The sequence below is a fragment of the Manacus candei genome, unplaced genomic scaffold (genome assembly GCF_025592945.1).
Source record: "Manacus candei isolate 608988 ecotype Guabito, Panama unplaced genomic scaffold, ASM2559294v1 h1tg000023l, whole genome shotgun sequence".
Taxonomy (NCBI): domain Eukaryota; kingdom Metazoa; phylum Chordata; class Aves; order Passeriformes; family Pipridae; genus Manacus; species Manacus candei.
In genome coordinates this window covers 17,402,685-17,415,285 of record NW_026138071.1, presented here as the reverse complement: position 1 = coordinate 17,415,285, position 12,601 = coordinate 17,402,685, and the positions used below count along the sequence as shown (strand labels likewise).

Sequence of the window (12,601 nt, the reverse complement as noted above, 5' to 3'; positions counted from 1 at the left end):
ACTTATAATCACCACAGCATTCACATCTGAATGACAGTTAAACATAAAGACACATCAAGCATTCAGCCATCTGCAAAGAAGCTGGTTGTTTGTATTTTTTCATATTGTTTATTCTCAAACTCTGAAGGCAAGAGTCAGAGGTTGACCAAGACTTCCATTTAGTGAGAGGCTCGTTTCGTATCTACAGCCATTAAAGAACTGCACTATGAACAATAAGCCAGACTCCTCCACTTTCACTGCATTCAAAAAGACAGTTGTGTCACACCAAGACAATGTGTGCATACTGCCAGATGTATTTTACATTTGGAACATCTGAAGTTACCAAAAAAAAAAAATCTACCTAGTGCTGTCCTAACATCTGTGAATATGGCTCATTTAATGAAATTACAGCAATATGTATTTTGTTCTTGCAGACAAGAAAGAATATGATACATACATGACTTCAAAACTCATGATATATAAACACAACCAAAGTATGTATCCAGTCTCTATTCAAAGATAAATGGCAGTAAAAGTTGCTGCAGCAAAACAAGAAAACACACTTCAAGTACAGCTACCAGAGACCCAGGATGACAAGAGGAGGACACAGTCTACCTTTAGCACTAAATTTTTAATAATACATGAAAGGTCTAATAAGAAAAAGCACCCCAAATGAGCAAAAGCAAATCACCTACTCCTTTCAAATTCTGACTTGTGGCAATTACTCTCTCACAACACACAAAATCCAATTTAAACAGAAAATGGCCTAAGCCAACACTTTTCCTGACTCAAGGATTAAGGGGCCAACACTGGCACACTCTGATCCATCTTCAAGTGCGAGGATGTGAAAAGGATAAGCGTTTAGAGCAATTATGTTTTGTTGAGAGTTCTGAAAAAATAAGTGGATTGAACACAGCAGTAATCATAAGGAGGAAAACACCCCCAGAAATAATATATTTAAAATGCACAGGCCACGAGTGTTCTTTTTAAGCATTTCTGAGTTATGTTGAGTATTCAGAGCAAAAATTAATTCTTAATTTTGCTCTTCACAAAGTCAGTGGAGTGGTTTCTATGAGGGTTTTTCAGGTACAGTTAGCACCTCCCATCAGTCAGCAGCAGACTGAGAGCTATCCAAATAACTGCTCCTGAAACATTAATCCAGAAAACTTCACTAGATTTTTGAGTGCTAGTCTTGCCTCACATGGATGAGTCATCATTTACCATTGACAGGACAAACCCTAATGTTTTTTTTTTTCCCCACACACATATCTACTTTTTTTCCCCTCAAAAAAAAAATTCATCTTCCTTTTTCATTACAATCTAAACAACACCTGCATCATGACTACTACTATGCAAACATTGGCCTTTCTCTATGTACAACAATAAAATGTCAATAAACCTTCTCCTTTTTGTCACCCAACACAACTATTTCAGGTTTCCAGCTCTTTAGGGAGTTTTCTTCTTGTAGCTTGTAATGCCAGGAACTCCTGAAACATTTGTTCTGGATATTCATTAGAGCCAGCAGGGGAAAATTAACTGTGATTTGGCAGCAGCTCAGTTTTTCAAATGAGCCTAATTCTGTAGGAGCTGAGCATGTTAACTGCCTTCAGTCCTTGAAATATTTCAGCAAGTCTTTCTACCACACATACAGCATGAAAAGATTCAATTGAAGGGAGTGATCTCCTCTCCAGTCTTGTATTCTTTGAGCAGACAAAAAGCAGGTTGAGAGGTGCCAGAAACAGAAGATGACAGCCAAATTTTAAACATCAACTAAAAAAATACATATGCCATATTTGTTAAATAAGGCAACTGTGATAAACAGACTTCTGAAAAATATGCAAATAAAGTTAATTTTATATTAGTATACTGTTCTAACCTATTTTATAGAATAGGGAGGGGCAGGGGGGGCAACCCAGAGAAAGACAGACAATTTCTATAGAAATCTCAGTATAGTGAGTAACCTAAAGAAAATACAATTGAAGTCAATGAGTCAAAGCAAAGTATGCTACATTTTTTGCACACTAGAACAGACCAGACATTTCCACAAATTAACTCATACTCAGTAAGAAATAAACCAGCTTGTAAAAATAATCTAATAGATTGTTGACTTACTGTAACCAATCATTTTATTTATTCAAAAAAATCATTATACCTTACAAAAATCACTGTTATAGCCAACAACTTTTTAAATCAGTATGAGTGGAAGAAATGTGGTTTGGAGGCAAACTGCATTTCAGAGTTCACAACGTATAAATATTTGATGGATGCGATACTATATTTGCCTCATTTTTTTCCTGCAAGCTTAATAAATACTAACTTTCTTTTTCCTAAAAGGAAGCCCTCTGGAGTCCTTACTCAGCATAAAAAAAAAAAAAAAAATCCTGTATGAAATGCCCAAACTAAAAGAAATAACCCTCAACTGTCAGATGGTCTGCAGGTGGGTGCTCAGGAGTTTGGATACAGAACAAATTCACCATCTACATGGGACTAACCCATCAGGATTCAAAGGTCCAAACAGAGACATGCTGGATTCCAACTTCTTTTGAACTGGAACTAGTCTTAGTTGACCTGTATATTGACACCCAAATTAAAAGACACAGGAGATGATTATATGAAGTATTTTTGTCTCCTCTGAGAAAATCTGTAACTTAGATATTCGGGTTTGCCAATAAAGAGCAACTCAACTGTTGATGGACTGATGAGAATAATATGTTCTACAACAATATGAAGGTCTTCTAAGGTTTTAGGAAAGAGAGATTAATAGGGAAACTGATTAGTCAAAGTAAAAAAAATAAAGCCACACAATTTTCCAGGAATGAAGATCTCAGTTTCTTTGGATTGTATCTAATTCTCCTTTAAGCATTCCATTTTCTTATACTGATGGAGAAATTACTTCATTTTTGTAAAGGAAAATTACAGGGAGGATGCATGTTATGATTCATGAGTAGCTAGTATTCTATCAGTAATCTGAAAGATATTCTATCAGATAATGTACTGCAAAACCTTTTGGCTCCATGGAGCCTCATCTTTGAAGTCAAATCCCTAATCAGGAAAAATAGAGAGTCCAGTGCCAGCTGTTTGACTCTACCCATCAGACTGCATTCTGTGATTCCAAACACCAGTCACTGTTAGAGCACAATCACTCAGCTTCCCTTCATACCAATGGTATCCTTATAGGCTATAAGAAGCAGGTTCATTCAAACATTCTGTAGTTTTCTTTTTCCTACATATAACAAACAATAAACATTGAGGTAAGAAGTCTCCCTGTGGCAACAAATGCTGCCAGTGCATTCTTATGAAACTAATGAGCAACTTGTGTAAACCTCCCAGCTCGGGAGCATTCCCAAGAGCAAATCTAGCACTGGAGTAGTGCTGTGGCACCTGCCACAACAAAGCAAAGTCATCAGTTCTGAATGGATGTACTTACTGGTGACATAAAAATTACAGGTTTACACTGGAAAGTAAGAGATTTTGATTACATTAAAACATTACAACAGTTCACTTTAATGGAGGCGTCTATAGCACAATCATTAGGCATAAAAAGAAAAAAAACCCAAACATTTACAGAATCAAGTCTTATATATTTTCTCTGTAAATTGAGGATAACAGTCCAAAAAAGTTCTATCCAGTGCAATCAGTAAGTTCTAGTAACACAAAGTTTCCCTTACAAATAAGTTACTGAAGTAATCTTTAGGACATAATAAAGTACTGGTGATAAGACTTACAGATCTACCAACAACATATAACCTGAGGGGAACAAAAAATGCTTACATTAATGACCATGTTACATAAATACTGCAGTCTTTTTTTCCAGAAGTTCTTGTAACATGGTGCTTTTCTAAATTTCTCCTATGAAGCAGCTTTCTGAGTTTACCACTGTATTTGGGACACTATATGGCCAGTGGAATGTACAAGAACATTTCTGTCAGTAAGTCGCTCACATGAGCCTGTCAATTCTGTTTAGTCAGTTCCCTGACATAAAATGGGTATATCCTTATGCATAACTAAGATTCAAGAATGAAATATAAAAATACAAAGCAGAATCTGTTTTCAATTATACTAATTGCTCGAGACCTTTAGCATTATCATATTCATTAAGGATGAAACACGAGCCTCTTAATGGGGGGCTAGAGGGAGTTTGCAATAATGAAGCAATAGGTTTTCACGCCTAGGAAAGCTGCAGTTCTGACATTCGAATCATTAGGAAAGCCTAAAGAATGTTCTGCTCAACGGGGGAGGAAATCTGCTGCCTCAGTAGCAGGATGCGAGACGGCACAGAATGTTGTGCTTCAACTGGCCTATCACACTGAATGAGTGAGGGGGAAAGTACAGCCACTTAACATGAAATATTATGCCCAAATAACTTTATCTGTTAAAAACAAAAACATTCTGTTTTTCAGAAAACATCAATAGAACACAACCCTCCATGTTCAGTTACTTAAGGAAAAAAAAACCCAAAACATTGTGCAGCAAGCAAAACACCCTCCTGGTTCCATCCTCTGCCAGAAATACCATTTGAGGTTTAAATTCCTTCTTCACAAATTCCTACGTGTCTACTTGGAGTTCATCTTCAACTGGGCAAAAGCACCAGGAAGCAGTCACTACTGAGAACTCTGTACTGCTCTTTAATGGTTTCCTCCTATGACTGCTTTATTTAGTTACTACACAAAGCTTTGCTGTCTCTCAAGTAATAACAACAGAATAATACTCAGAATTTGATTAATATGATCTGGGAGACAAAAACGGAAACTCAGTATTATCATATACACTGAAGTCTGACCTGCAGTGTTTCCAGGATGAGTTATTCTCATTTTGCCTATTGAATTTCCACCAGTTTTATCCAGCTCTACCCTTCAACTGAGCTCTCTGGAAACACATTAACATCAGGTAACAATATTCAGCCAAAAGCCCAAGTTACTGGCAATAATCAACATCTTATAAGGGACAGAGGGATCAAAAATATTTTTTTCAGGTTACATAAGTACCTAATGTCCTCAAAGACATTTGCTATGACTAATCTGACTAAGTCCAATGGCAGTTTTTCTGTTTGGATTATAAACACCTGGGACAAAAGGAAAAGGAGACTGGAAATCTACCAAAAATCTCATTACATCAAACTAGTGGCAACAATACAACACAGGAGCAGACATTTTATGCAAAAGCAATTAAAAGGCAGACACTTTTTAACCCTCAATTTTTCTGGATCGCTGTAAAAGGATTTCCAGGATCACTTTAAGAGACCCAAAGTTCTGCCCGTTGAAAGCTATTTCCAATCTCAATGAAATGTCACCACTAGTGTTTTTCAGTCAATAAACAGTTTCCTAAATCATTTGTCTCCTTCCCTTTTCTTTACTCCTCCTGCTTACATGGCCTGTCTTCCCATACATGAGTCAGTCACTCAAATTCATATGATAGTAATGGGAAAGCAGTGTATCAAGTTATATTCTCATTTCTGAGTACAATATCACAGTGGACAAATGCAAAGGCTGAACGCAGAAGTGATAATCAAGCTGTTCACTGACATACAGTTTCCAAGATTCACTAACATACTGCAGCTGATTAAGCAATGCTATGAAAAATATGGGAATTAAAGTACTTGAAGACAGAGCTTAGACTTGTTTTGGTAAAACAAAGATTATGGATTACCCCGTCCCTATTAGAGTAAAAAATAAAATAAACTAAGACAAACTGGGATAGGGAAAAAAAACAAACATAGAGTCCAAGTCCAAGACAAAAGTGCAAAAGTGCTACACAGATACAACTCTATTATTCCACCTTTATAAAGGACTAAATACTTGCAATTTGCCCAAAACAGAAAAAATGTTCATAAAAAAAGCATTTCTTTCAAGATTTTTCACATATATCTTCTGAAGAAATCTTCTGATTTTGCAAACTTCTTTCATAAGCATAGAGCTTGGAGTCAAAATAAATTATCATTCTCCCTTTCCCCAGTATATTTAGAGAAACTACAAGAACATTTAGTACTCCTGATTGCTGGCTGATTTACAACAGCAACATCTAATTCCAGAAAACTAATTGTCACATGGCTGGCAAGCAGGAACAGAAAGAAACTGAGAAAGTATTTTATTAGTAGGATTAAAAAATAATATAGGCAGCACATCTCAAACATCAGCTCTTTAAATACATCCAGTTTGGAAAAGATCAGTAATGCAACCCAAACAACCCACTTTTTTTCACTCTAATCAAAAATGCACCATTCTTGAATTAACTCACTATATTATTGCTTCCTACTCGGTCTGACTGCCAATCAAAAACACCATTACCACTCCAGAATTAACTGCTGGCATCTGTACATTCTCATGAATGGAAACACAAAACAGAAACTGTAATGTCCATAACAACTCAAGTCCCTGTGAGACAGTTCAACCATTATTTGATTGTCTCTGTTGGCATTTCCGAAGGGAGGCCCACAAAGGCAGCTGAGAGTGAGCCACTTAAAAATTTCACTGTGCTTAAAGTGAGAAATCTTAAGCAAGAAATTGCAGTGCTTATTGATTTTGCTACATGGCTTCTGTGTTCCACCCATTCAACTGGTGTCTATGAACAAGACTTCAGACAGCAAAGCAGTCATTTCAATTGAGCTGTCTGAGTAAGTGCTGGGTATGAAACGGGAGTCAAGTAATACATAGGTGATAAACACCACTCCCCCATCTCTGGCTCCTCTAGAAAGATAAAAAGCATATGGAACAGCAAAATATGTTATACATTTTCCTCGGAAAAGTTTCCCTGCAGCTTAAAGAAAAGCCATTGTAGAATTCACTTGCCAGTCTCAAGCATTCTTTTCCCTGGGCATACATCACTGTCTGTACCAGGAGCATTCAAGGCCTCTGAGCGAGCAAGCGAGGATCCTCAGCTGAACCAAGGCTGCACTACAAAGCTGGTAATTCAGATATTGCCTCCAACGTGGGGGGAGTGGCATTTCAAAGGGCAGAGGGGTGAGCACACCTGGAGTGCATCTAGCCCCATACACATTTTAAGGAATTGCTTTCAACAGGACCATGCAGATCCAGGCAACATCACAAGACAACATGGAAACCTTCAGTGCTGACCCAGAACCTCTCCTTCTCATTCATGTACTCGGGAAAAACAAACAAACAAAAGGTCTCTGACAATTCACTGCAAAACTATCAACAAGGTACCTTGTCCTGCATCCAAGGCTATGCCTTACAGCCACACAGAAGCAATCACACTATCAGGCACAGCAACTCAACTATTTTGCAGTATATCTGCTCTCACTCAAGTAAAGAATCCTAAATACAACTGATGACATGCTCCCCAAGGCACCAAAAATATCAAGTTAGGGACTGGGCTGACAATAAGGAATCATTAATCCTACTGTATCTACCTGTCAGCAGGGAGCCTTAATGCACATTGCTAAACAGCAACAACAGCAGATCCTGAGTCACAAAAAAATTCCAAACTTCATTTTACTGAAACTCAAGTTACCTTCTGAGATGACAGTCACTTCCCTTAAAAATTCTTCACAATTCTCACAAAGAAGCTGATCAACAAAAAAAGTCTCAAATATCTAAGACTATTCACATCATGATGATACTGTAGTTGATCCTACAATACAAAGTTCATAATTCCAGAGTTATTGGTATCCTCCAGTGAATCAGACAAACTCTGCCCATTCAGAACTGCAACAGTATCTCTAATATCCACTAAATTCAGTAGCATCAAAAAACAATCACTGCCTGATTTTTCAATTGAAATGGGCCTAGTGTTTTGTTTCAGTTAACGAAGCAACTTTGTTAGCTGAGGCAGCTGAGCCTTCATGAGCAAACCTTGCCAACACAGCCCAGTCAAGAGAGCAAACCAAACTTGTTAAGGAAACACAGCAGGCTACAATAACCAACTGCCCACAGAGTTCTCAGCTATCCACCAAAAGTCTCACAGAAATGAGAGACTTGATCATTTACTGCATCAACTTTCCTCTCATTACAAGTATAAAGAAGTGCTGAGTACTTTAAACCAATTCAAAAATTTTCTATTTTTATACATGTAAATTCAAATATTTTACAATTGTACATGAATTAATAATCTAATCTTGTATCTTCCCCTTTGCCAGACAAGTGACTGCAGTGTAATAGCAAAACTGGACTTCCCAAAATTCAGAGCCTCTCACACACTTTTTTGTGGTATTTGACTGTACCATAACTAATAAAAAGTTCCTAAAGCTTGTATCCTAGCTAACTTTTTCATTTTCCATTCTGCAACTATGAAAGATATTCCTTGTATCAACTCTCCTCCCCTCTCCAAATACTTTAAGCACTTTAACAATACCATTTTCCACTTCATTCTTTTAAAAGATTTTAACACTTGAAAAAAATCTTACAACAAGGACATTTAACATGCCAACAGAATGAGCAGCATTCTGTCACAGAAAGCATTCTAAATATTTTGAAAAGAAAAACAAATACGCAGTTATCTTTAGCACAAACCTGTTTACATGCACACCTCACAGCAGGTTTTAGCTGCTGATTACCTTGAGATAATGCCATTCTCCCTAAGATTTTATATTTTTTTAAAGAAAGCTAATTATAGAAGGAGCCAAGAGAAGGAAAATGGCAAAACACCCAATTCATCATGTTAGATCAGACAAAAAAATACTCCAAAAGGTAATAAAATTAATTGTTTGAGACATCTGTATGATCTATTTTACCAACCCCAAATTTTCCCCCAGGAAAGCAATTTAACACTGAATGATGCTTGTCAAGATAAGAAGAAATTTGTCTGTTTATCTTTTTGGCCAGTTCCACTGCAAATCATGTAGGCTGGAAGCCAGCAAATCAAAGCACTGCAAGAGAACTGTTTACATTTCCAGTGAACTGGAGGGGAGAGAAGGTGCAGAAGCCAAAAAACTTTTTTTCTAGTGATTTGTATGAAAACCTACTCTGCTTTTCAGGCCCTCAAGTTGCTCCCCCCACCCTGCCTCTTCATACACCCTTGTAGAAGCTCTAGCTCTGAAGCACCACTACTCAAGGTGATCAGCAATTTTTGAATGAACTGGCCTGTACGTGCTTTGTCCACCTACAAGGCAGAACAGGGAACTCAAAACTTCCATAAGGAAATAAGCCAGGAAAAAAAAAGTTTCATTTGCAAAGGAAGAAATACAACAAGGTCAAAAACGTGAACTCTGACCTCTGGCTCTCCAATAAAAAAAGGCTGATGATTTTGACCTCACATTGAAGGGCACATAGGAGATGACTTCTTGATATAAAAAAAAATTCTTTAGATACTACTTAAATAGCCAATTGGTTACAAAATCATGAGAAACCAATTGAACTGTAGTACATCTTAACTGTCCAGCATTTATCTGAACCTTTCTCACATTGTTGGAATTTCTATCCTATAATTGTTTATTGAGCCTAGAAAGGCAGACACCCTTCTACTCCTTTATAAAGAAATAAAAAAAAGTAACTAAAGACAGAGGAAAAGGCATTTGAAATACTTATGCAACGGCTTTGGAGGCCACTTTCAAGCCATCACCATGAGACTAATTCCAATCTCATCAGAAGCACAAAGCTGATATCAAATTTTAAACTTCTAAATCCAACTCAGCTGAAAGTAATTCTGGTTCTGATAAAACCCCTCTCCTGAAGGGCTAATTTAGTACTCTGAACTATACTTCAGTGCAAAAGATCTCAGTGACTGTTGGCCCTAACAGCACCAAGAATTCTATAAACGTCATGCAGCTATTACACACAGGCAACATTGTTAGGAAAAAGACTTTTCGTACAAATTACTTGCCAAGCTCAATGTATCTTAAGGCAGCTTAAAGCATGCCACTCAGAAGGACTAACACGGTGACCAAACAATCTCTACTAAACCAGTCTCAGCTGTTCATAATGTATTTAACATATCGGTGGCAAGTTTTTCTCAAAATAAACCTGCAAGAACAAGACTTTACTTCCAGTTTAGCATTCAGGGTATCAAAGAATTGACTGGGCCCGTAAGAAACCAGCATAGGTCACAAAACAGATCCCATAAGACTTTGGCTGTACTTTTTATTCAGACGTTTTAGGAGGATGGACAATCCTGCAGGCCCTCAATTCAGGACTTGTAACTGGAATTTCTTTCACAAAGCAGTATTTGCAACACTAGGCCTTTCATCGGTATTGAACAGTACCCCATTAGCCTTCAGCACCTGCCTCTTGGAGGAAAAAAGAAAAAAGTATTTTTATGCTCAATTAGGTACAATCAAAGAAAAACTTAAGAGCTCCTTTCATGTAAGGGAAGTCACCTACCCATGCAGAGAGCACCTCACTGGGCAGCTACTGCCAGAAAACACAAGCTTTAATGAAAATAACTTAATGTTACGCTTGAGTGTGTATCAAGTTTGTTAGTCAACACGCACAGCAATACCAGCCGTGGCCGTGCAGCTGAGCGGGACACGCTCCCAGCCCTCCGGCACCAGCTGGGCACACGCAGTACCTGGCAGAGGCATCCCCGCTGGGGCCGTGCCCGCGGGCCCCCGGCCCGGCAGCCCGACCGCCCCCCGGTCCCGCCGCCCCCCGCGCCGGCCCCCGGCCTTCCCCCGGCCGCCCCTCGCCCCGGCCCGGCTCCGCCACGGCCCGGCCGCCGCTCACCTTCTCCTGGGCCTTGCGGTAGCGCTGCAGCGCCTGCTGGGTCAGGTCCCGCACGCGGAGCTGCCCGTCCTTGCAGGGCACCACGATGCCGGTCCGCCCGAAGCACACGGTCACTTTCATCTCAGCGCGCCGCCATGCCCGCCCTGCCCGCCCGCGATCGGCGCCCGGCCCGGCCCGGCAGGTGCGGCCCCGCGGCCCCGGGGGCGGGCGGCAGGTGCTCCCGCGGGGCTGGGGCTGCGCCTCCGAGCGCGGGCAGCGCCGGCAGCGAGGCCCGGCCGCGGCCTCTCCTTCCGCCGTGCCCGCCCCGCCCCGCGCGCCGCTCCGGGAGGCGCGGGCCGGGCCGGGCCGGGCGGGGCGGCCGCGGGCGGCGGCGCGGCTCGCCCGGGGCACGGAGCGCCGGGATGGGCTTAAAGGGGCCGCGGGGCAGCGCTGCGCGCACCGCCGGGACCGCCCCGCCCGCCACAGTGCGGTGCCTCCGCACCCCGCGCTGTGCGGAGCGGGCACCCGGGGGCTCCCCGGCGGCTGCACCAGCGCTGCCCGCCCCGCAGCGACCGCCGTGAAAGGCTGGCGCGCAGCAGCTCGGGGGCACCGCGCAGTGCGCGGGTTAATGCGGGGCAAGGAGCTGGGTGCCCGGACAGCGCTGGTTTGTACCGCGGTGAGCACAGAGCACCCCTGAGGCACAGAGCGGGCCCTGTGGCACACAAAATACACCTGGAGAGAAATAGTGCGCGGTGACCTGCAACGTGGTGCGGTGACCGCGGCCTCAGCACAGCCCTTGCCCTGCGAAGCTGTGGAACACACACGTGCACAGCTGCCCACCCCGACCTACCGAGACAGTGACACAAGACCTCGCACACACCTTGCCACTACACACAGTGACCTGCAGGCACTCCACAAACACCCACTGCTCTGCAAAGTACATTTTTCTGTACCACGTGGGTAACCAAGTAGTGCTCCCTGCAACTTACCTACCACGAGACCACATACAACATAGTGCAAATAGGCGAGACAACCTGACACCACTACAACCATAACAGATCAATCTACACGCAGATGTGTATAGCTGAAAATCACTGCAAAGCAAAGCAAAGGCAGTGTAAAAATACCTCTAAATCACAGCATGACATCAGACAGCACAAGGGGACTATTGCTGCAGTAGAACTATCCCCACCAACCCAGGTTAGCATTCGCAAAGACAGTCCAAGCCCTGCGCTGTATGATGTAACCAAATGATGGTACCAGAGATGTTGCAGTGGAAGTGGCTGGAGGTTAAAGTGAATAGTGAAGTGTTGGGATGAGGTGGGAACAGAGCCAAATAAACTCTAGCAAAGTGGAAAGTTCATCCTGGTTCCTTAAGAACAGGCACAGGTGGAGTGTGGGACTGCTGCAGTGGTAAACAATTCCTCCTTGCTTTTTCAAATCCAGACGTGTATGCCACCAGCCCACAGCATTGCAGAGCAAATCACAAGAAATAATCTATTAAACCATATATAGACCCGCTTTCCCTGGGTATGTATGTGTGTTTGCATATGCAAGTGAGCAAATGTGCATCCCGTACGCTTTGAACCATAGAAAAATTACTTTCTTTTTCCCTCCAGTGCAAAGAAGCAGTGGAGAGGAACAGGAATGTTCTAGTTCTTCAGAAAACACCGTGGGGAAGGTAGCACAGCTTGCGGACCAGAAACACCTCCAGGGCCAGCAGGGCAGTGCTGGGGGCAACTGAAACGTTCCCTGGAGTCAGCCCATGTGGCCATTCCAGACCCACTGCTGTGTCCCTGCCAGCTCAGCCCTAAGCCATCTCACCGCTGGCTCCCAATAGCGGAGCAGGGCCCGATGGTTTCCTGTACATCAGCTTTTACCACTGTAAAGCATTCATCATGGTAACTACTTATTCCTCCCAACTGCTGGAGGGACCAGCAAGTCAGTGAGGTTATGAAAATGATTCACATGAAAAATAATCCAGGAGGAGAAAGAGGGAAGCCTTGGTATAACACCTAGGAATTCTGTAA

General features: G+C 41.8%; 1 protein-coding gene across 8 annotated transcripts in view; it reads right to left on the bottom strand.

Annotated features, from left to right (window-relative positions):
* PARD3B (par-3 family cell polarity regulator beta) overlaps positions 1 to 10,862 on the bottom strand; it is a 393,203-nt gene extending 382,341 nt beyond the window's left edge. For 6 of the 8 annotated variants that reach the window (XM_051786819.1, XM_051786818.1, XM_051786820.1 and 3 more), the window contains exon 1: positions 10,593 to 10,862. In XM_051786819.1, coding sequence (XP_051642779.1) covers positions 10,593 to 10,712 — 120 coding nt within the window. In that variant the 5' untranslated portion in view covers positions 10,713 to 10,862. The remainder of the gene's footprint in view (positions 1 to 10,592) is intronic. The other 2 variants (XM_051786817.1, XM_051786821.1) reach the window with 1 other exon arrangement.
* Positions 10,863 to 12,601: the final 1,739 nt, after the last annotated feature.